This window comes from Cladophialophora psammophila, assembly GCF_000585535.1.
Source record: "Cladophialophora psammophila CBS 110553 chromosome Unknown aczJe-supercont1.5, whole genome shotgun sequence".
Classification (NCBI taxonomy): Eukaryota; Fungi; Ascomycota; class Eurotiomycetes; order Chaetothyriales; family Herpotrichiellaceae; genus Cladophialophora; species Cladophialophora psammophila.
In genome coordinates this window covers 1074879-1096435 of record NW_006912926.1, presented here as the reverse complement: position 1 = coordinate 1096435, position 21557 = coordinate 1074879, and the positions used below count along the sequence as shown (strand labels likewise).

At 49.7% G+C, this 21557-nt stretch overlaps 6 protein-coding genes across 6 annotated transcripts; 5 read left to right on the top strand and 1 right to left on the bottom strand.

Annotated features, from left to right (window-relative positions):
• Positions 1 to 2024: 2024 nt before the first annotated feature.
• Positions 2025 to 3854, top strand: A1O5_04030 (uncharacterized protein; the record flags this gene model as incomplete). Its single annotated transcript, XM_007744639.1, has 8 exons — positions 2025 to 2111; positions 2157 to 2424; positions 2470 to 2564; positions 2612 to 2671; positions 2719 to 3061; positions 3112 to 3482; positions 3532 to 3645; positions 3702 to 3854. 8 exons carry the CDS (start codon positions 2025 to 2027, stop codon positions 3852 to 3854), a joined length of 1491 nt encoding a protein of 496 aa, XP_007742829.1.
• A 1479-nt stretch (positions 3855 to 5333) lies between these two features.
• A1O5_04029 (uncharacterized protein) lies at positions 5334 to 7112 on the top strand (the record flags this gene model as incomplete). The annotated part of the gene is made up of 3 exons (XM_007744638.1): positions 5334 to 5433; positions 5489 to 6133; positions 6193 to 7112. The coding sequence occupies 3 exons, from the start codon at positions 5334 to 5336 to the stop codon at positions 7110 to 7112; spliced, it is 1665 nt and encodes a 554-aa protein (XP_007742828.1).
• Positions 7113 to 8115: 1003 nt separating this feature from the next.
• On the top strand, positions 8116 to 10001 carry A1O5_04028 (uncharacterized protein; the record flags this gene model as incomplete). Its single annotated transcript, XM_007744637.1, has 6 exons — positions 8116 to 8963; positions 9036 to 9220; positions 9290 to 9304; positions 9361 to 9502; positions 9579 to 9788; positions 9839 to 10001. The coding sequence occupies 6 exons, from the start codon at positions 8116 to 8118 to the stop codon at positions 9999 to 10001; spliced, it is 1563 nt and encodes a 520-aa protein (XP_007742827.1).
• Positions 10002 to 11843: 1842 nt separating this feature from the next.
• Positions 11844 to 12931, top strand: A1O5_04027 (uncharacterized protein; the record flags this gene model as incomplete). The annotated part of the gene is made up of 3 exons (XM_007744636.1): positions 11844 to 12300; positions 12361 to 12483; positions 12555 to 12931. 3 exons carry the CDS (start codon positions 11844 to 11846, stop codon positions 12929 to 12931), a joined length of 957 nt encoding a protein of 318 aa, XP_007742826.1.
• A 1215-nt stretch (positions 12932 to 14146) lies between these two features.
• Positions 14147 to 15998, top strand: A1O5_04026 (uncharacterized protein; the record flags this gene model as incomplete). Its single annotated transcript, XM_007744635.1, has 4 exons — positions 14147 to 14246; positions 14297 to 14926; positions 15010 to 15323; positions 15384 to 15998. The coding sequence occupies 4 exons, from the start codon at positions 14147 to 14149 to the stop codon at positions 15996 to 15998; spliced, it is 1659 nt and encodes a 552-aa protein (XP_007742825.1).
• Positions 15999 to 16443: 445 nt separating this feature from the next.
• On the bottom strand, positions 16444 to 18045 carry A1O5_04025 (cyclohexanone monooxygenase; the record flags this gene model as incomplete). Its single annotated transcript, XM_007744634.1, has 1 exon — positions 16444 to 18045. The coding sequence occupies one exon, from the start codon at positions 18043 to 18045 to the stop codon at positions 16444 to 16446; it is 1602 nt and encodes a 533-aa protein (XP_007742824.1).
• Between the last annotated feature and the right edge of the window lie 3512 nt (positions 18046 to 21557).

Here is a 21557-nt window from a genome sequence, read left to right as displayed (position 1 = left end):
TAGATAGCCCTTCCTCAACCTTATCACATTGCTGAGCCTACCGGCTTAGTAATTTGGCTCTTGTACATTGACTTGCTCTGTACTCGTGTTCTCTTGGACGTGATCCTTTCGTTCTATCCCACTCTGTGCAGCGCTAGAACGCACTCGAGAGAATGAAATGTTGAACCACCAACCCCTTACCTAGTTGCCAATATCCCTGGGATTCCTTACTCCTGAACTGTCAGAATAGGAACATTGCAAGGGGCTTGAGATCTATGTAAGGGTGGAAAGGGGCCTCCTGATTACAGCGTAGTCTCTATATAAACAGGAGACTCTCTTGTAGACGGAGCATAACCAAGCAGATCTCTAAGAGATAGACATTGTCACGAATTCCCAAAAGCTTCCCTATGGAATTTCCTTCAGCCATTCAACTCTCGTACCCGGTCAGTTTTTACATGGTGTAAACAACCCCTTTCATCATTCGGCATGCGCCCCATTGACGCTCACACTACTGCGCATCGTCCGTAATAACTTAACTGGCCTATCTATCAGAATTTGTTGTTGAGGAGAATTCGTTGTTACACCAGTACTTCCGTTTCCCTTCGAGGCAATCGACTCTTCGAGCTTGAGAGTGTTGGCTGCGATCGAAGATTTTCAGATAGAATTTGACAGAGTCAGAAAACTTCGGACGAAATGCGCAACTCGAAATGGTGTTTAGATCCTGACGGCGAGAGTATATTCGACAGCTGAATTAACGACGCTTACGATCAGAGACGGCATTCAATGGCTCCATGAGATACTACTAGCAGTACGTGGTGACAAGTCGAGCTCGAAATGAATGCATAGAATGAAGGAAACAACCGATCTCTTTGTGCAATTCTCTTTACCTTTTCCCCGGACTTTTCTCTCTGCTTATATCGACCCGGCACTAGTAGCCCTTCTAATCCCTCGGGACCTTGCTACGTGGCTATATGCATGGAATTGGGATGCTAGTATTGTAACAGAGCACTTCAGGGTTCGGCATGCACGTGCAACAACGCACAGAGGCCTGTCCAGCAGGTCGGGAATCGAGAACGCGTTTCTAGTTGACGCTGACAAGACAACACCACCACCACCACCAACACCACCCAGAGAGGTAGAGGCTAGGGCAACGAGCACCTAGCACGGCGGTGGCATTGGGGAGATAGGACAAGACTGATAAAACGCTCAGGAATAGGTAGACGGTATCAAAAGAATCATGATAACTGTTACTCTGTTCAAACTGCAAACAATGGCACACTATGTGACCTGACAGGCCTCTGCCCTGCCACTTCACCAACCCAGCACTGTACAGCCACCTTGCCTTGTTACAGTATACACTCACCTTGCGTGTTTAGACTTGAGATGATTGCCAACATGTAGTATGTCTCTGTGGTGACCCAGCATTCCATGGATCTAATGTATTTGCCTAATTAGGCTAGTCACCGAGGCACTTGGGCTTTTTCGCCCTCCGCCCTTAGTCTTAAAAACAATCAATCAATTCATCACGTTTGGTTCAACAAGATCTCACCCAAAATATGTAAGGATTTCCACCGAAGGATCGATCACCATACCCGCAGAAATGTTCATCTGGGCAACATATTGTCTAGCAGCGTGGCCTATGCAACAAAGTTCAATATCCATTAAAACTTCTGGTTCTAGAACCAGCTGTAAACTTCCAGTTTTGCATGGTTTGGCTGAACTCCGGTCATATTTCCGTATGCCATTTCTCTTGCCACTCCGCGCCTCGAGAAGGCGCAATCTTTTAAGTCTCCAAAGCATTCTTGATCCGCTCCATACCATCGCTACTTTGTATTCGAGCTAACGGTGAGTTCAAGTTATCCAAAGGCAAACTTGAAAGAAATGGCCCCGCGGAGTTGGGCAATGTCCGGTAAATGTACGTCGGAGATATTCAATTTGAGGCGAAATATAAAGCACGAACCGTCCAGACTACCGGAAAGTCTACTGATGTCTTTCTCAAGGCTCGAATACTAAGAACTGCCAAGAGTCATAATCCTTACAGGAAAATGCAGGTGAAACTTCGTGGCCCCCCCCTTAGCTGGGCCATCACGCTGTGCTGCGCCAGTGCCTATCTCCTCTACGGATATGATGAGGTACAAAGGCCCTACCGAACGGAGAATGCTGCTGACCATGTATAGGGCGTGGTTGGTGGTTTAGTTTCCCAGCCAAGCTTTCTTGATGCCCTGGGAAATCCAGGCTCAGGCTACTTGGGAACCATTATTGCACTATACGATGTTGGATGCATGATTGGATGCGTGACTGCAGCCATCGTTGGATTCAAGGTCGGCCGGAGATATGTCATTTTTGGGGGCTGCATGGTTATGATTGTTGGCGCAGCCATTCAGACTTCTACTCATGGAGCCGGGCAATTCATCGCCGGTAGAATCATCTGCGGTATCGGAAACGGTAAGCTTGCATCTCTTTAATCTACTCCTCGTGTTAACATGATAGGGTTGAATACGTCGACTATACCCGTCTATGTCTCTGAAACGACCAGGAGTAACCGACGTGGAAGCATGGTAGCTGTCCAATTAGCAATTGTGATCGTCAGTGTTCTCTTACACCCTCAATCGGGCGTTGCTAACTGGTCCAGTTTGGACTTGTTGTAGCGTACTGGGTGGACTATGGCACTGTTCACAGCCTGTCTGGCGAGGTAAGAGCTTCTTGATTTGCTCATTGCATAGCTTTCTAACGCTTTAGATTGTCTGGCGCTTCCCAATTGCATTCCAAATAGTATTTGCTGTGGTCACTGGTGCTATAATCCTCTTACTCCCAGAGTCTCCCCGGTTCCTCTATAACCAGGGAGAGATTCACAAGTCAGCAGAAATCTTGTCTCAGCTGATGGACGTTCCTATCGACGATGCGTCAGTAATTTTCATTCAAGCTGAAATGGAAGCAGCTGTCAGAGTTGAAAAGGAGCAGCCGTTTCGGTGGAAAAGGTTTTTTGAAAAGTCCGATGTCAAGACTTCTCGACGCCTGGTCATCTGTTTCATGCTACAGATGTTTCAACAGTTTACAGGAATTCATGTCACCGCTGTCTATGGTAAATTCCTCTTGTCTTGTGCCGTATCAAATTCAGGCTGACAATTGCAGCAACTGTTATCCTTACGGATAATGTCGGCCTGTCCCTCGAGACCAGCAGCTTAGTGGCTGGGTTCATCCAACTTGCCTTCTTCGTCGGTACGCTACCACCCATTTTCATGATCGATCGATATGGAAGACGACGACTACTTCTGATCGGGGCTATCGCCATGGCTATATGCATGTCTATTTTCACGGCAGCCATCGCCGTCCCAACTGTTGCTACAGGGCGCTTGGCTTTGGCCATGTTGATCCTGTACGAACTCTGGTTCGGTGCAACTTGGAACTGCACACCTTGGATCATCGCTCCGGAGATCACTCCTTTGCATCTGCGTCATGTCGGCGGTGCAATTTGTGCATTCTCGGAATGGTTGTGGACATTTGTGAGTCTCGTGCTCTTGCAACCTCATTAGTGGAGCTAATGGAGATTAGGTGATCGTCCTCATTACTCCTGCTGCAATCAGGAATACTGGGTGGAGAATTTACATTCTCTTCTGTATCATGTGTGTCGTCGCATTTGTATTTGTCTGGTTTTTCCTTCCAGAGGTTGGTGTTGTGTCATTGCCTGTGCCTGTGTACGAATGCTGACAAATTTCACCCAGACTGCTGGTAAAACATTGGAGGAAATTGACTACATCTTTGCTACTGGCGAGGCGAAAGATCGTCTCGAACGCCAGTTCTTGGACGCCCAAGAGGAAACACTAGACAACGATGCAAAAGAGATAGCGGTAAACGTTGAGGGAAAGACAGCTTAAATGTTCCCCAGAGGAAGGATGAGCAACAGCAAATGAGTCCAAGTCAAGCGAGCCTTTGGAAATTGACTTACAAGTATCGCACTACTATATGGGTACGAGTGTGGATTCTGAAAGAGTTTGATGGTATCACTTATTCACCGACATTTTTCCAATACAAAAACACGCAGCTCGAGACCACCTCGTCAGAGTATCAGGATTCTACTATTCATCAGGTTAGAGTTTTGGAACTTTGCCGCTCAGTGTTCCGCATAGCCTAATTGTCATTCTCTCTGGCTTGAACCTCTAGTCCTATCAGGCCTCTGGCCGCCGTAGTACGAAGGGCTATCAACACAGCGCCTTGGGGCAGAGTGTGTCAGACACTGCGGCGCGCGTAGACAGTCGTGTGACCAACGTTTACAAGTGTCAAGGCTCGTCGCGCGTGGCTATTTAGTCCGAACCTCAGGCCCAAGCATCCGGCCGACTCGGCGGGTTCTAATTCTTCGAAGCTGTAGATTTTCGAGTCTGGAACTGCATATACGAGACTAGGACGGCGAAGCACGGAAGGGGCTCAAAAGGCTGTTCGTCGATATAGAAAAAGGAGCGGCTTTGTGAGATGCCAGTTGACAAAGCTTGGTGGGCGGCGTCTCCGTGCAAAAAAAGATATCGAGGCCTTTCAAGGGAATGACATCGCATCCGTTGTGCCATCATCACGACAGTAATTAAGCAGGCTGGACTCTAGCTGCGCGAAGCCATTCGCGCTGGCTGAAAGTTGTGTAATTTTCCATGAAAACGGAGTTCAGGGTTTTGCTCGTCATTTCTTTCAATTACGCTCTCAGTCGCGCGCCAGACCTCCCTGGTCATGGCCGGTAGAATTGACAATGCGGCGGTTTTGTCCCGGGTCTCAGAGATGAGCTCAACACAGGATAGAACTAGATCATATTCTGAGAATGTTAGCGAAGAGATGCGGGATAGTTGGGTTGGTCACGGTCGTTTCCCACCCGCAGCAGTAACGCCCGGTGACGACAGCATCACCAATATGGGTTTGCTGGCCCCAGACAATTTGGAAAGCCGTAACCGTAACGTGAGGAAATGTTCGATCTCCGTGGAGATCGTGACCGGAATACATGAATCATGACTAGCCGTAATATTCGTCCGCTGACAAGGCATTTGCTCGATGTAAATAGCGGGGCGCATTTCTCGACTCCACCTACCCCCCGTACCGGGGGCTTCCTTCTCCTTCCCCCAACCCGCAAGCATGCAACGCCACTCATGCATCACCCAAACGAGCCTCCTCCGACTCTTTCGACTTTTGAAAGGTGACCTGTCATTGACATCTCGGGCTTAGTTGCGGTAGCCATCAGTTAACGTCCACGGTGTGTTAATTTACCGACGATGCGAGGCGTGTGGCATCAAAACTCGACAACCTGATAAGATTTGAGAATCTTTTCCCGAGCTTGTTCGCTGTCATTCGGACTCTGAGTAATTCGGGAAGGCCTTCAAATGGTTTCAAGCTCGCCGTATCCTCTGATCCATATTCCTAACGTTGATCTGTGGGAATTTCTGTTCGAACGTCAAGATAGAGAATGGCCCGACACCCAAAGTGAGTCTAATGCTGGTTGAGAAGATTCATTCTTATGCTGAGATCTGGTCCGCAGCAATCTATGTCTCTCCCGACGAAGGACGGGTGTCTACATTTTGTGATGTTAAAGCAGATGCCTTAAGGTTTGGTGCTTCTCTCGTGTCTTCGTGGAACTGGCAAAAAGGCGACGCTCTTAGCTTATTTCTTTTCAATTCCATCCATACCCCAGCGCTGATATGGGGCTGTCACTGGGCCGGAGGCGTTGTGGTGCCATCAAGTCCAACGTGCACCGCAAGAGAATATGCCTTTCAGTTAGTTGACTCACGAGCAAAAGCCATCGTTACCTCGGAGTCTCTTCTGCACACTGTGGTGAATGCTGCCTGGTTCGCCCGTATCCCCAAGGACAGAATCCTGGTCGTGGATGAAAGGACTATTGGCGACTCCTACTTCAGCCGACCCTCTGATATACAGCAGCATGACACTCCTGACGCCGTACTGAAACGACATGTGAGGCTTGATCCTACCCTAGACCATGCCTTTATATGTTATACCTCCGGCACAACGGGCTTGTCTAAAGGGGTTGCATTAACTCACACCAACATCATCGCCAACGTCCTCCAGAATCGGGCTTGTGATGCGGATTACTTGACGTGGAACGGAGGAGCAGCCGATGGTCGGCCCGACAGAATCATGGCATTCCTTCCGTTTTATCATATTTACGGTACGTTCGATCCGACTGACCTCTGCCTTGAAAAAGAAAACTAAGACGTGGACCACAAGGTCTCACTGCTCTCGTCCATGTCGCCATGTTCGCTGGACTTACCGCTGTTGTGATGCCAAGTTTCGACTTGAAGAAGTTCTGCGAATACGTTGAGAAGTACCAAGTGACGTTCTCTAACGTAGTACCTCCAGTGGTGCTACTTCTTGCAAAGCACCCTATCGTTGAAGAGTACGACCTGAGTTCACTGAAAATGCTAATGAGCGGTGCCGCACCGCTCACAAAGGATCTCGCTGAATCCGTATATCATCGGATTGGAGTCCCCATCAAACAAGGCTATGGCCTCACAGAAACCAGTCCCACCACCCATCTCCAGTCTTGGAATTCCTGGAACCTATACGGTTCAATCGGCCAGTTGCTACCGAACCAATTGGCCAAGTACGTCGATTTACACGGCAACGAAGTTCCAAAGCGTCACATTGGAGAACTATGGATCAAAGGACCGAACATCTTCCGCGGGTATGTGGGAAATCCCTCTGCCACTCGGGACGCCTTTTCTCCCGATGGCTTTTTTCGAACAGGGGATATTGGCTACGAGGATGAGCAAGGGAACTTTTTCATCACTGGCAGAATAGGCGAAATATTCAAGGTCGATGGCTACGACGTATCACCTGCGGAGCTTGAAGGTCTCCTGCTTGGGCACCCGAAAATCAATGATGTTGCTGTAATGGGCATCTACGATGGCGAAACGTGCACAGAGCGCCCACGAGCCTATGTTTTTCCCGTCTCAGGCGTTCATCCCACTCCGGAGATAGAGAGAGAGATCTTCGATTGGCTCAACGAGCGGGTGTCGTCTCATAAACGGCTGACTGGTGGCATAAGATGGGTGATGGGAATCCCGAAGACCAGCAGTGGGAAGATTCTTCGTAGAGTCTTGCGCGATATGGTGGAGGGAGCAGAGAAAATCAGACCTCAGGTGTAGAAAATGACATATAACCAATGTTTAGGTCGTGGCCGGTCGGTCGTCGCAGACCTGGTTCCCTCTAAGAGGCAATGACACGGCCCAGGAGGGGCTCTCCATGAGGCAAAAGCTGGGGCCGGCAGGGTGTTTGCGCACTTCTAGTTAATAGTCCCTTACCGTACCTTACCTGACGGTATTCCATCATTCCTGGCCTGGGTGATTCTTCGCCAAAGATTGAGCTAGCAACGCCCCTGGGGGTCTTTCACGGGTGCTAGGTTGAGGACCTTAGTGGCCGGGTGCCCGCGAGACCCTTCAAACGAAACTACCCCGCTTCAAGCCCGCTTCTACCCCAGGGCCTTTGTTCCCGGGCCCGTCACGCCTAACCGCGACGACCATCCCTCTTGTTGTTTTTCTGTGTACCCTTGGGCCGGCCAGGCCCGCTTCTCCCCCCGTCCAAGTGCCTCGTATCGCTGAGGGCTTCCCAATTCGCGATACTTTCTCCGTTCATCCCCCTTGAAGAACCTTCTCCTCAAATCCGCCATTTGCCATCTCGCCTCAACGTGCACGGAGTCTGAAGAAGTACCATCGCCCAACCGCACACTCGCGACAATGGCAGGTTACCACGCTTCCAAGCAGCCTCGCGAGAGAAAAAATGCCCCCATGGCCTGTACTGGCTGCAGGAGACGCAAGACTAGGGTGAGCTTTGCGAAACATTCAGCTGAGAAATCTCTTCGCTCATATCGGGGTTGTGTCCCTTTCATAGTGCAACAATCAACGCCCAAAATGTTCCAATGTGAGCCCCATTCCTTGCCATCGCGCGAAAACTGGATCGCCGCTGCCACAGGTCTGGAAGAGGAGCTTGCTGACCCGAAAAATGTAGTGCCAGCTGTATCAAATCGAATGTATCTTCGGCGAAGATAAGAGAAAGTATGTCTCTGTGGATAATGCCCATATTCCCGCTGTTAATGATTTGGGGGGCGGGTTCAGGACAGGAGAACATCGTCGTCGCTTCAGCATCAAGTCAATGACTCAAGAAAACAACCTCACAGATGTCGTGACGCCCACCTTGCCCGGCCAACCCGAAATATCAGCAACGGGTGCCTCGCCCGTCTACAACTCTGCGGTGGAGCTTCAAAAGCCTACATTCTTGGCTCCATCTGTCCCTCAGAACCCTCTGGCCTCGTCTTCTTCGGCTCTGTCTGGCGAGCCACACCTTGATTACTGGGTTCGTATCGCCGAAGGTCCAGATCATTTTCAAAATTTTCAAATGATGGATCCTTCAACCCCGGTAGACTGGCCTCATCATGATGTACAACCCTTGGGTCTGACTTCAGACCCTCCACCGAATGACTGGTTGTGGTCAACAGAATTTCAAAGCGAAGATACAAGTTCTCAAGCATTACTTGCGCTAACTACTGTCGCCTCAAGTACCTCCTCCAATGGCGATGACCGATACCCAGACGAGGAAGCTGTCTCTATTGACGACAACCAAACTGACGCAGAAGATACAAATTTCGTCGATGAGGTGACCAAACAGCTCTCAAGCCAGGTCGGGCGCCTTCAAATCACCGAGGACCTCCAGGCACGCTATTTTGGCGCCACGAGTAATCTCCATATTTTCTACAGTGGTCCAGACGCATTATCACAGCCCAATCTCCGGACGATCAAAGAGTGTGGTAGCGCTGCTATCAGCAAGGCAGGCTTGGATTGGCCAGGAAATCCAGAATATGAGGAGCTCCTCACCAATCTCTTCTTTGCGTGGCATAATCCACTTATGAATGTAGTGGATCTGGAAGCCTACTTACTTGCGAAGAGACTGTATGCGTTGGGCCAAGATACACCATTGTATTCTCCTTGTTTGGAGAACGCCATGTAAGTTTTCGTCTAGCGACCACGCTTGCACATATTTCTCGGGAAGTGTGTATCTGATGCTTGAGCAATTAGATATGCAGTCGGTGCTTCTTTCGCAGCCTCTTCACCTCGTGAAGTGCCAGACATGACGTCCGAGCTTTTCGCATTCCGTGCTAAAACTTACCTTGAAATCGAGATGGACAGCCCCGGCCTGGCGACTGTCCAAGCTCTCTTGGTCCTGTCAGCGCACGAAATGGCGCAAATGCGAGACTCTAGAGGTAAGAGCATAGTGGATGACGTCCTGTCCCTTCCAAATTTCCACTGCTTACCGTTCTCGCTTGATCTAGGCTGGCTTTATTGTGGTAGGTCCAAAAGTTTGGAGCACCGACAGGACCCGGGAGATGTTGATGATGAATAGGAATGGCTGTGCAGATCAGCTCGGATCTTGGCCTTCACCTTAACCTCGAAAAAGAACACTCCCATCTAAAGACATCTCTTCCAGATTCCAACATCTTTCAAGTTCTGACAAACCTCTTTTGGACAATTAATTCCTCGGATAGGTGAGAAAATACGCTGAACTTCCCTTGGCCCTCGGATCCCTCCTTTGCCTCCCATATTCTCACATACTTCCAACAGGTTGTTGAGCTCCTCCTTCGGGCGGCCCCCGCTAATGAAAGGCCGTGATTATAACGTGCCTAAACCGTCGGCTGCACCATACTCTTGGAGCTATGTTGATGACTCCAATCAGAGGGGTTTGCCTCCACATATCGATGCTAGCGCCGCTGGCGGCGCTCACGTTCATCTAGCACAACTTGCCATGATCACGGGTAGAGTGTCCGATGAACTGTCTGTGACCCACAAGCACTCCAAGGTCCTGCACGACTGATCAAGTACAGGTATTCTGGAGTTCGGAAGACCGTCGGAAAGAGCGCGAACTTCGTGGAAGAGATAGCGCTCGAGCTGGCAAAATGGAAAGAATCTCTGCCACCGGCTTTGCGAATAAAGAAACTCGCAATCGGCCTAGATGTGCATTTACCCGTTGTGTACGAGCTACAGTAAGTTCAGCCTCTTGCACGGGAAAGAATTGTATACCGTCCACATCTTCTCCCGCATTATGAAATCTAACCTGTTGAAAGTCTGCAGTATGAAGAGACTATGATACTACTCTGCCGTCCTTTTCTAGGTTTGTCAGAGTACGAAAGGGAGAATCACCCCGCAGGCATGTCTCCTCATGTCTCTAGAAAGAGATGCTTTGCCGCTGCCACTAGCATCTGTGCATTGCTCTCTTCCTGTCGTCGCCAGTATGGCCTCAAACGCATACACTTCCACATGGTTCACGTCACATTGACGGCAGCTTTGATACATCTCTACTATACCTGCATAATTGGCGGGCCTGAAGGTAAAAGTGCACAAGAAATGCTTCTTGTCTGCATGCAAGCCCTTGGTGAAATGGGTCAAACTTATCGAAGCGCCTCACGGGCGCTCGAAGTGATAGCCCAAGTAAGGAATGATTGGCAAAGCAAGACAAGGTCACAGAACGGGACGAAGCAGCCCTGCATCCATCACCCCCCCTCCCCCCTTCATTAATTGTATCAGGTGAACGTCGCAGCATTCGAGGATACCCTTTCTGAACATCAATGGCACCCAGCCAGACGGTGTCCTTACCGGGTGCCTGTGGGCTGAGAACAATTGATACAAACTGAGGTACATTTCCCTTGGCTCTACCTGCACTCATCACGAGGTTGATCGAGTCACCTTTGCCTTGGAGCCTCTATCGAGCTTCCCAACAACAGGAGGATGAATTGGATGGTGGGGAAAAAAAAAAAGAAATCAGCACTATCCGCACTAGTTTGTCTCCGCTGTTGAAGAGGCCCTATTGGTATGTAGAGAGACAGCCTTCCATCTCCGTTCGATGTTCCCCACATCTTTTTGTGACCAGTCACTGAAAAGAGAAGAGATGTGGCCGGACAACAAGGTATCTAGCGGCTTCAACTACCTCGTGAACGGCGGTGCGAGCTGAATTGCTGTTCTAAGAGCGTGCAATGCCAGCTCCAAATGCCAGTCTTATGTAGGGAGACGGATTAGCTTAGCTAGCTTGAGGATGAAGTAAGCCTCCCAGGGTGGGCGCGGGGCAGCACTGTTCAACTCCAGCAGAATTCGGTTAAGAATTTGCGGCCCTTGTAGTCGAAAGGCATGCTTGGGTGGCTTCAATATCAGAACCGAACTGGCCTGTGGCCGATCCAACGTGGCTAAGATCTCAGAGCAGACACCCAGGAGGGATCAGGGGGCATCAGACGGGAATCAAGGGGCACAGTGACTCGCAGTGCGAGTGCAAGACCCGAGGTAGAAAGCCTGTGCTGGACGAGGCTATTCTCACGAATTCTTGGTCGACAGCCGCGTGAGTCGGTCAGAACCACGTTTGTGCATAATACTAGATCAGAATCCCATTTCATCAGGCTTTGCCGAAAGTGCGGTGCTGACTCCCTGCTTTGTTTACTCTCTCATAAATATGGCCAGGCTTTCTTGCTGCACCAAAACCTGCCCGAGGGGACTTGCGAGCTGGGTGGTGGAAGGACGGTGGCTTGAAAGACGATTGAGAGAGCCTTCTCGCATGTATTTGCTCCATGAGCCTTGCGCGGGGGTTGAAGCCGTGTCCACATTGTCTGTGGAAAGACGATCCGAGGACATTTCGACTGGTGTCGGAGTTTTGCAGACTGCCTTTGCGGAGCCCATTCTCCGAGACACCTCATCGCCCTGAGCATTCTCTGAGCCACCTCTTCCCCTTAGGGCGATGCCATCCGTGAATGGAAACCCAGTACAGCTTGTCTTGGTCCCACTGGTTTCAACCTCGAGTCTTTTCCTTCTTTCAACCACAAGCAGAGACAGCAAGAATCTCCCAACATGGCCACTCATCTCCAACTGATCTTGGAGAATCCCACAAAGCTCTTCTGGAGTATTTGGCAGAGTCTCGTTTATCTCTTTTTAGTCTTCATCCAGCGGATTCTGCTGCCCAATGCCTGCCGAGCCGTAACTCTAAGAACAGAGATTGCACGAGCAATACTGGGTAGTTTTCTCGCCAACTTTTGGGACCTGCTTTTCAAGGCATCGCCAAGCCTTCGCGACGATGAATACTTGCTTCTCAACGCAGGTCAAGTTCCAGCTGTTCTAGTCCCGCCCGACAGGGACGTGGGCAGGATTGGAAGCAAGAAGGATGGCAAAAGGAAACTGCTTCTTCTTTACAGCCACGGCGGGGGGTATTTTTTCGGGGAACCCTTAATGTATATATCTACCTATAAGAGGTGGATCAGAGCCGCAGCGAGAGAGAATGTCGAGCTAACCATCGTGTCTGTGGACTATCGTAAGTCACCCTCTCCCGCTCGAAGACGGCCACCTCGGCTGAGACATGAAAATCCGTCAGGTCTTTCGAAGACGCATAAATACCCTGCGTGCTTGGAAGACATGATGAAGTGGTATGAGACGCTACTCGACCAGTACAAAGTTTTGCCAGAGCAGATAGTGTTTGGTGGTGATTCCGCGGGAGGTATGGAAAACCCCCCACGATATCATTTGCACTCTACGTGCGCCAAATACTCTATCTAACCTACTCCCCAGGTGGGCTTGCGGCAATGACTGTGCTCAATATCAAGAAGCTTCGTGGACCCTCTCCCGGGGGGATGCTGTTGGTATCACCTTGGCTCGACCTAGAGATGAAAGATACATTGCACCACCCGGCGATGTCGACCGATTTCCTCATCACTTTTACAAAGGACAACCCTGTCCTTGTCGATGCGCTGCTCCCTCTTGGGATGAAGCCTGACGATCCGAGAGTCTCCCCCGTTTTTGACGACCTTTCAAATCTTCCACCGCAGCTTGTTATTGCAGGCGGAGCGGAAGTCCTGCTTGCCGATTCGGAGAAATGGGTGCAAAAGTCAAAAGCTGCTGGCAATAAAGTGGACTACATCGTTGGACAGGGTCAGATGCATACGTAAAGGAGTTCCATGCCTTCGTTTCACGTGCAGATTGCTGACCGAGAATGCCAACTAGGTACGCCATGGGATGGCCTATTTGTTCAATTTTGGATGAAGAGCTCTCGGATAGACAAGTCGCAAGCTTCATGCGTAGTTTGGCGGCCTAATGTACAAGCCGAGCTTTGGGTACGGTTGTTCGGTGTATCAGACGCGCCCCCGCTTTCCCTTGCTCTCTGCCGCATCTCTCGGGTGTAAAGAAGGTTGAGATCCCAGGATTTTAGATTAACTACAGAACTCAAACCCGAACTTTTATCGCACCTGGGAGCATTTTGGGGGAGACAGTTGTTGAGAAACGGCAGCAAATTCCAAAATTGATCCAAAAAGCACCCTGGCTATGCTTCTCCAAACCGGAGCCACTGATCATAGTCCGGATCATGCTTCAGATCCGCAGTTCTATTCTGCCGCAGCATTATCGCGTCAGCAACGACTCTCTTTCGGAGCTTGGACTGCTGCATGGTACTGTAGCGTCGCTAGCCACCCTCGACGGCGCCATCCCTGCCATCTGGGTCATGTCTACTTGCCCATCGATTAATTCATCTTGCTCGGCCGCCAAGGCCCCGCGTCATCTGCGCCAGCAATTTCTTGCGGCTGACAAGCTTTTGATGGAGCCTGGCAGAGGCCGTGGTGAAATGTTGAGGTTTCGGGTCACATCATCGATTCTTGACTCGCGGAGTTTACGCCGTGCTTCGGCTGTATGTGTCGATAAAGTCGGACGAAGATCCATTGGATGCAGCCCGCAGACTAGTTTTGCCTCAACTCCGCGGAGTTGTCGTTTCTCGAAGCGATCCAGGCAGTGGCGGCACTGAAAGAATTGTGAGAGAATATCACAGTGGGCAGGGTTCAGTGTTGGTCCCTATCAACGACACCAGAGCAACGGGAAATCTCTGAATACGGAAAACTCTCCGGCCCGAGACGCACGCGCTCTGATTATAGGCAAGAAACGCTCGGCAAAGTTTTGGCGAAGGATATCCTGCCGTACAGCAAACGACTTGCCTGATCGTGATTGGGAAACTACATACGTCCAGAGACTCTTTCCCTCAGTTTCCGTGCTGAAGCCGAAATAATGGCTCTCCAATCGACATATTGCAACAAGTACTAATATTCTTTTCGAGGGTCAATATCGTGTGGCACTGTATCTTTGAGCAGCCGATACCTTCCGAATGCGTCGACTCAGTCATGCCATTCCAATCTCTTCTCCCACCAATCGACATTCCAGACGCAGATATCTGGGAGTTTCTGTTCGAACGTCCGGGCAGAGCATTTCCTGACCACCATAGTATGGTTGAATCCTTCCGCTGATGCGAAGGCTTCCCTGACAAACACCAGTCATTCTCACCGACAGCTTGACGAAAGCTCAACATACCTTCGGCGAAATTCGAACAGATGCTCTCCAGTTTGCAAAGACGTTGAAATCGCGATATGGCTGGAATAAAGGCGATGTTCTGGCGATATACTCCCCAAACTGCGCAGCAATGAGCGTTCTTATCTGGGGTTGCCTAGCAGTTGGTGGTGTGGTCAGCACCATCAATCCTTCCTACAATGCCGAAGAGCTCACCTTTCAAATCCAAGATACGAGGGCACGGTTAATCGCAGTTTACCCAGAACTCGTCAACACCGTCCGCGAGGCGATCCGGGAGTTCAAGCTGGACATGGAGATTTTGCTGCTGGATCAAGCTACGTCAAAAGAATGCGCCAATATCCCAACATTGTCTTCGGTCCTGGATAATGCCGTGGTGTCGAAAGAAGAGCGCTCTACGTGGCGGAAATCGATCGTCCCCAGCCAGGATCTGGCGTTTCTCATTTACTCATCTGGGACGACGGGTCGACCCAAGGGTGTCATGCTGACTCACAGAAACATCGTCGCCAACATTTTGCAGATATCCAGTGTCGAAGGGCCGAATCTTTCGTGGGAAGCCGACAAGGTCTTGGGATTTCTTCCGTTGTACCACATTTATGGTAAGTTCGCGGGTTTGACGTCGGATGATTTCTCCGGCCCCGTCAAGAAATTCGTCTTCTTGAAGACTAATAACTCGTGCCAGGGTTGACTTGTTTATTACATCGAAGCCTGTATAGTGGCGTACCACTTGTCATTATGCCCAAGTTTGACCTGGAAGCATTTTGTTCTCTCGTTATGACCCACAAGGTTACATATGCCTACGTTGCGCCTCCGGTTCTCGTGATGTTGAGCAAGCATCCGATAGTGACAAATTTCGACCTGAGTTCTCTACGGATGATGAATTCAGGGGCTGCCCCATTGACCAGGGAATTGGTAGAGAATGTCTACACGCGCCTGAATCTCCGAGTCAAGCAAGGCTATGGCCTAACTGAGACAAGTCCTACGACCCACTTACAAGTATGAGTCATCTGCCCCTGGTTGTATTCTCCTCTCCAGTTCTCTGACCTCATTTTGCAGCTTTGGAGTGACTGGAACAATCCAATTGGCTCTGTCGGTCAATTACTACCAAACATGACCGCAAAGATCATGTTGCCCGACGGCAAAGAGGCACCCTTGGGCGAAGCAGGCGAGATATGGCTACGAGGACCAAACATCTTCAAAGGATATTTCCGCAACGACATAGCAACGAAAGACTCTCTAACTAGTGACGGATACTTCAAAACGGGTGATGTCGGCTACCAAAACTCCATGGGCCTGTTCTTCATCACGGACAGACTCAAAGAACTGATAAAATATAACGGATTTCAAGTGCCACCGGCCGAGTTGGAGGGCATCTTAATATCACATCCAAAGGTCTCGGACGTGGCTACCTTGGGAATATACGACAAAGAAAGGGCCACCGAGATCCCATGTGCATTCGGTGTGCCCACTGATGGAGTTGTTGGGGACGCCTTACTTGCTAAAGAGATTGTCCAGTGGCTAGCGAAAAGAGTAGCACCGCATAAAAGGTTGAGAGGAGGATTCCACTGGGTAGAGGCGATCCCTAAGAGTGCGGCTGGTAAAATCTTGCGAAAGGACCTTAGACTGCTGGCTAACGAGATAATTACGACTGCAAGACCTCACAAACTATAGATCAGCGAGTCAAGTAACATTGTCTTTTTCGTTCTATAGATATGGTTCGAATAGAAATCGTGATAAATTCACCATTTGATACTCCTGATTGATACAGATGCACAGAAAGCAGCATGAGATGCTGCAGATTCTTTTGCCGAGATCGTTGCAAGAGAGGTGAATACCTGGAGAGAATTTCAATTTTCACCGACGAGCAGACAAATATGATCGAAACCCAGCGGAATTCTTCAGTCCGTAATGGGCCAACTCTAGAGGTTGCGCCTCTGATTCTTGTAGAAACATAAGATCCATTTGTCGCACCTTCATCTTACATTAAGCACGTTGACGCATATTTCATCTAGCAAGCACAGCAACGCTCGAACATTTTCAATAAAAGGGATCATCCGACAGATAATGACATATATGGAGAAATGGTTACTTCGAAGTCCATTTCAAATCGTTTCCATCAGTATAGTTTGAATCCCCGCCAACCGTCTTCGATTGCAGACTGAATCTCTCCGCGAAATTTCTTGAGACCGCCAAAATAGAACCGAAGGGCGTAAGTCTTTCCAGGAACATTACTTCCAAAAATCCAAGAAGCGGTCTCTTTGAATAAACTTCCTTCGACCTCCTTCTCGCAGATTTGGTTCCATTTCTTCTCAGCGTCAGGTTTGGCTTCAATTACTCCTTTATAGGTCGATTCCTTTCTCAACTCCTCTGCCTTCGCGACCGCTTTCGTGATGAACTCGACATGCGCCTCGATGGCCGGGGGGATGTTGCAGAATGGTCCTTGGGGTCCAGTGATCATGAAAAGATTGGGGAATCCGGGAACCAAAGCGCCGAGGTAGCTTGATGGACCATTTGTCCAGTGCTCTTTCAAACTTTGGCCGCCAATACCGTGAATGTGCATCCTGTTGTAATTGCCGTCGATGGCGTCAAAGCCGGTGGCAAAGATGATCATGTCGAGTTCGTGGGTTTTGCCGTCTTCGGTTAGGATTCCATTCTCAGTGATCTTGGTTATCGGAGTTTCCAGCAAGTCGACCAGCTTCACATTGTCCCGGTTGAATTGCTCGTAATATCCACCGTCACACAGAGGCCGCCTGGCGTAGTAGTCGAGGGGTTGTAGCTTCCTTGCCTTCTCCGGGTCTTTCACAATCTGGGTAATCTTCTTGCGGATGAATTCACAAGCAGCTTCGTTTGCCTCTTTGTCGACCGTGATATCATTGAATCCACCAAACATAAATCTGAAGCCATTGCCCAGTTTCCACAATTCTTCAAAGACCTTTTCTCTCTCTTCAGGGCTCACAGAACTCATCGGTCTTGTAGACTCGTCAAATCCAAATCCAACGACGGAGTTTCTTACGTGCTCCAGAATTTCTGGGTATCTCTCATTCACCTTCTGTCGATATTCTGGAGTGACCGGACCATCTCCGCTTGGGACGCTGTACTGAGGGTGGCGTTGGAAACATACCAACTCCGATACCGATTTCGCAATCTCAGTGACCACTTGGACGCCTGTCGAGCCACACCCGATAACCCCAACTCGCTTGGTTTCCACGGTGACACCCACAGGCCATGAGGCCGTATGGTATTTCTCGCCCTTAAAGTCGTCGATGCCGGCAATGTCGGGATAATTTTGCTTCGAAAGGAGTCCGAGCGCCGTGACCAAATAGCGAACGATGAAGACATCCCCATTTTTCATCTTGACTCTCCAGAATCCCGACACATCCCAATCGGCGGCCACCATTTCGGTGTTGAATTGCATGTGCTGTCGCAGGTTATGCCTCTCCACGACGTGTTCGAGATAAGCCAAGACTTGAGGCTGTCTGATGTAGTGGTGAGTCCAAGGCGATTCCCGCAGGTCTTCGAGGTCCCACGAATACCGATAGACATAGCTTTCCGTATCACTCATGGCACCAGGGTAGCGATTCCAGTACCATGTGCCTCCGACATCTCCGGCAAGATCAACGACCTTTGCGGTCAGACCGAGCTTGAGGAATGAATACAGCTGATAGATCCCACCGAACCCGGCTCCGATGATCAGTGCATCATAATGCTTTTCCGTCATGTTGATGTCGAGTGAGCTGCCAGCCTTCGAGAGAGGGCTCGGGATTCAGACTTGAGTTTGGTCGAAAGGGTCCCCAAACGACACTATTCTTTATAGCGACTTAATCCAGAGGGATAGGATTCGGCTCTGTGTCGCCGCTGGCTTGGCCGGGCTGAGCTGGATTAACGGGACTCGAAGCGTCGGCTAACTTAAGGCAGCCTAACATTTTCATGGCATTTCAACTCCGAAGTTACGCGCTGGGGGGTCTATCTCCGACCCGACCAAGATTGTCTGCTAACCTGGTCTGGGCTGTTCTGAATAGGCCAAGGCACTTATAACTCCGTTCCTTTGCCACCCTGGCACTAGGACGTCGACATTCCCTCGCCAGGAAGCGTCCGATCACCAGTCTCCAGAGGTTGCAGTATACCATATGAACTAGTCCACGTAGAGGAGCTGCCATGCGTTGCCACGGCTTGCAAAACCAGGTATGATGTCATTCTCAAATGGCCCATAGGAAGGATTGAATCTCCTTTTTCAGTAAAAGATAGAAAGAGCATTCTGGGTGATGGGTTCTGTCTGTTTTCCAGGCCAATTCGCCGCTGGGGACTTGATCCCTGTTGTAGAGTGAATTATGCTCTTTGTTCCCTCAAACCCATATGAGGGAGATCCAATCAAGATAAGAAACCCCTTTCGAAAGTTGCGATGACGGCGAAACTTCTCGAGTTGAGAGCTGGGAGTGTCTCACATCACGGAGGATCCAAGCCGTTGGATGTACCGCGAGCTCGGCCATCAGTAGCAACTCTGTCGCCGACGAATGTTCTGTTTTGTCACTTGCACTGATGTTAGGCTTCTCAATAATCTGTCTATAAGTCATAATTGTCGTAAACATCGACCAGAGTACGATTGAATTTACGCCTTACAGAGTAAAACCTACATGAATATTTGCACAAGATCATTTTTCCTCGGAAATTGTACGGGCAAACATCGGTCAGAAGTTTCAAGCCGGAAAAGCAACAAAAGGACCGATCTCAGAAACGGCCTTGTTTTCATTTAAAGTTAACGCGATACCTGCAGAGACAGCTTAGAGTGGAGTAGTTATTAGAACCGTTAAGAAGTATGATCTAGCAGAATCGTATTAATAAGATGGTGTTGACGAGAACAGGTTGAGCAGTTCGAGCGTGTTCATTGATTCATTGGTCTGTGTCTGTGATCTATGTCCGGTCTCTCTATCTGTGGTCTCTCTGAGAGAGTTCCTCGCCTTTTATAGGCTATTTGCACTCTGATTGGAAGCGTTCTCCTGAAACGTTCCATCCATTCCAGATTGGGCCGCTGAAACAGTGTTCTTATACTGCAACGAGATACTGGCGCAAACAATGCCGCGGGACCGTTTGATGCTGACCTGTTAACAGACGGCCCTTCCAGAAAATTTTAGAAAATAGGGGGATATCCTAGTGTTATAAATCGTCACACCGAGCACGTGTCACAAGGTAGGTTCTCGATTTGGATAGGCAGAGCATTGTCACAATGGAGGGAAACCATTAGTAGTCAGGTTGGATCGCAGGAAACGTAACGGTCTGATTGTTAAAGAAGTTAAACTGCGAGGGAGATAACTATTGTCACGGTACGGCCAGAAGCATAGAGTGAATTCCAAAGCACGCGGATTGGGCTCAACTAAGATACATCGATCCCGCCATCTTATCCTCAATCGATACTGTTGTGGTCCTACATACCACAGCTGTAGGACCTCCTACCCATCTACCTATAGTACCTGCCTTCGGGCACTCCATGCTAGCTAGACAATCAACAACACTGCCATTCCTCCTTGTTTCTGCACCAGATACCGCCCCTGCCCTCCTAGGCAAGGACTTTTGTTGTCAGAGTGGTAATACTACCAGACTTGAGCAAATTCCATTGCATTCTTTACCACCAACAGGCAGTACTGTTTCCGTGACATCCTCCTGGCATCCTCTGTGGAGACAATGCTCCATAGTGGATAGCTATATAAAAGGTAGATAGTCCTCAAAGGCCTTCAGAAGGTCAGAGCCCTCCAATGCCAAGTTTGACGCCCATTACCTGTGGAATCCAAGATTGGTGCAGTCTATTACACCGATCCACCATGATCTTTGAAAGCAGCCCATCTTTCTGATGCTCGAATGAAGGACATGAGAGCGAAGAACATCACGGACGCATGGGAGTATCTCTGCCAAGAAAGAAAGCTGTCTCTAGGAAGCCGTCCCCCAGTGAGTTCAGCCGGGCGCCTCCTTTTTGATTGGTACCAAAGCTCGAATTTTTTTTTCCAGGGCTACTCACAGACATTCCTACCACATACCAGAAGCATCGCTTTCGGCAAGGTTTTGCTCCTTATTAAGCTGAGGCTTACTTACAACGATGCAGAACCGAATATAGTCTTTGAAAGATCCGGGGCAGTCACATTCCACCCTAGATAGTGACGGCGGGCCGTCTCTTCATCGGGAGGGGATAGACCTTTCTGGACGTATTCTTTTCTCATGGCATTAAGACGCCATCTCGGTACCGAGTTAGAACCGAGCGGCGGAGGCTGTAAAAGAGAGAACGTGATGAAGAAAAGTGCAGCCCTAATAAGATATAGCGTCGGAGGGTAGCATCTTGGTTCTTCTTTGTCTTCGAGACATACTTATCTCGGCCGCAAACTTCGTCGGCCTCTCTGTGTACTCCTCTCTGGTAACCGTTGGCTTCAGCACGAGTAAGCAGCAGTTCGTCCGCCGTGAGCTTCTACTAGTTTAGCTAGCCCATAGTGGAGGTGGAAGTGATAAGAGTCTATAAATTCGTGGTGAGAGGGTCGTAATAACGACAATAGTAGGATCGTCGTACGAGGAAGATCGCATTCTAAAGGAGAAGAAAAGTTAGTAGCCTAAGAGGGTACAAAGGGGGGTTTTATACTCCATCGGTAGGAGGGAGAGTCTGTCCGAATGAGGGGACGAGAAAGTAGTCGAAAGTCGAAAAAGGCGTAAAAGAGGGAACGGTCGGCGCGCCGCCAATTTTGGGTCCTGGCTGGCGCTGTATGCGGTGGAGCAGGGTCAGGATGAAGGGTGAGTGTGAAGGTGAGCGAGGTGACTGCGAAGGGATGAGAGGGAGGGTGAGCGGTTATAAAAGCGGCACGCCCGGGGTGAGTCGCACGTGAGCTACAGCCCACTAGCCGCAGGTTTAACCAAGTTTAACTCGTCTTTTCATGCCAAGAGGCCAGGCCGATTCGGGACGGAAATGATGCTGCTTCAACTTGCGCTTTTCCGACTGACTGCCCGAGTGCTTCAGCTGCCTCACTGCCTCAAGTTTTTGTTGATGTTCCAATCAAGGTCTAAGCGCACGTAGGCCACTTCAGAACAGTCCGGAACGAATCCTCCCTCTCTCTGGAAGCTACTCGCCGAGTGCTAATCTTTGCATCATGCTTCGATGCCTGCTTCTCTTGTTCTTCGGCATCGCATACGCTAGTTGTTCGAGATATGTGATGTACCTGACGGGGTAGGTTACGGAACGCTGAAAAGGATACATTTTGA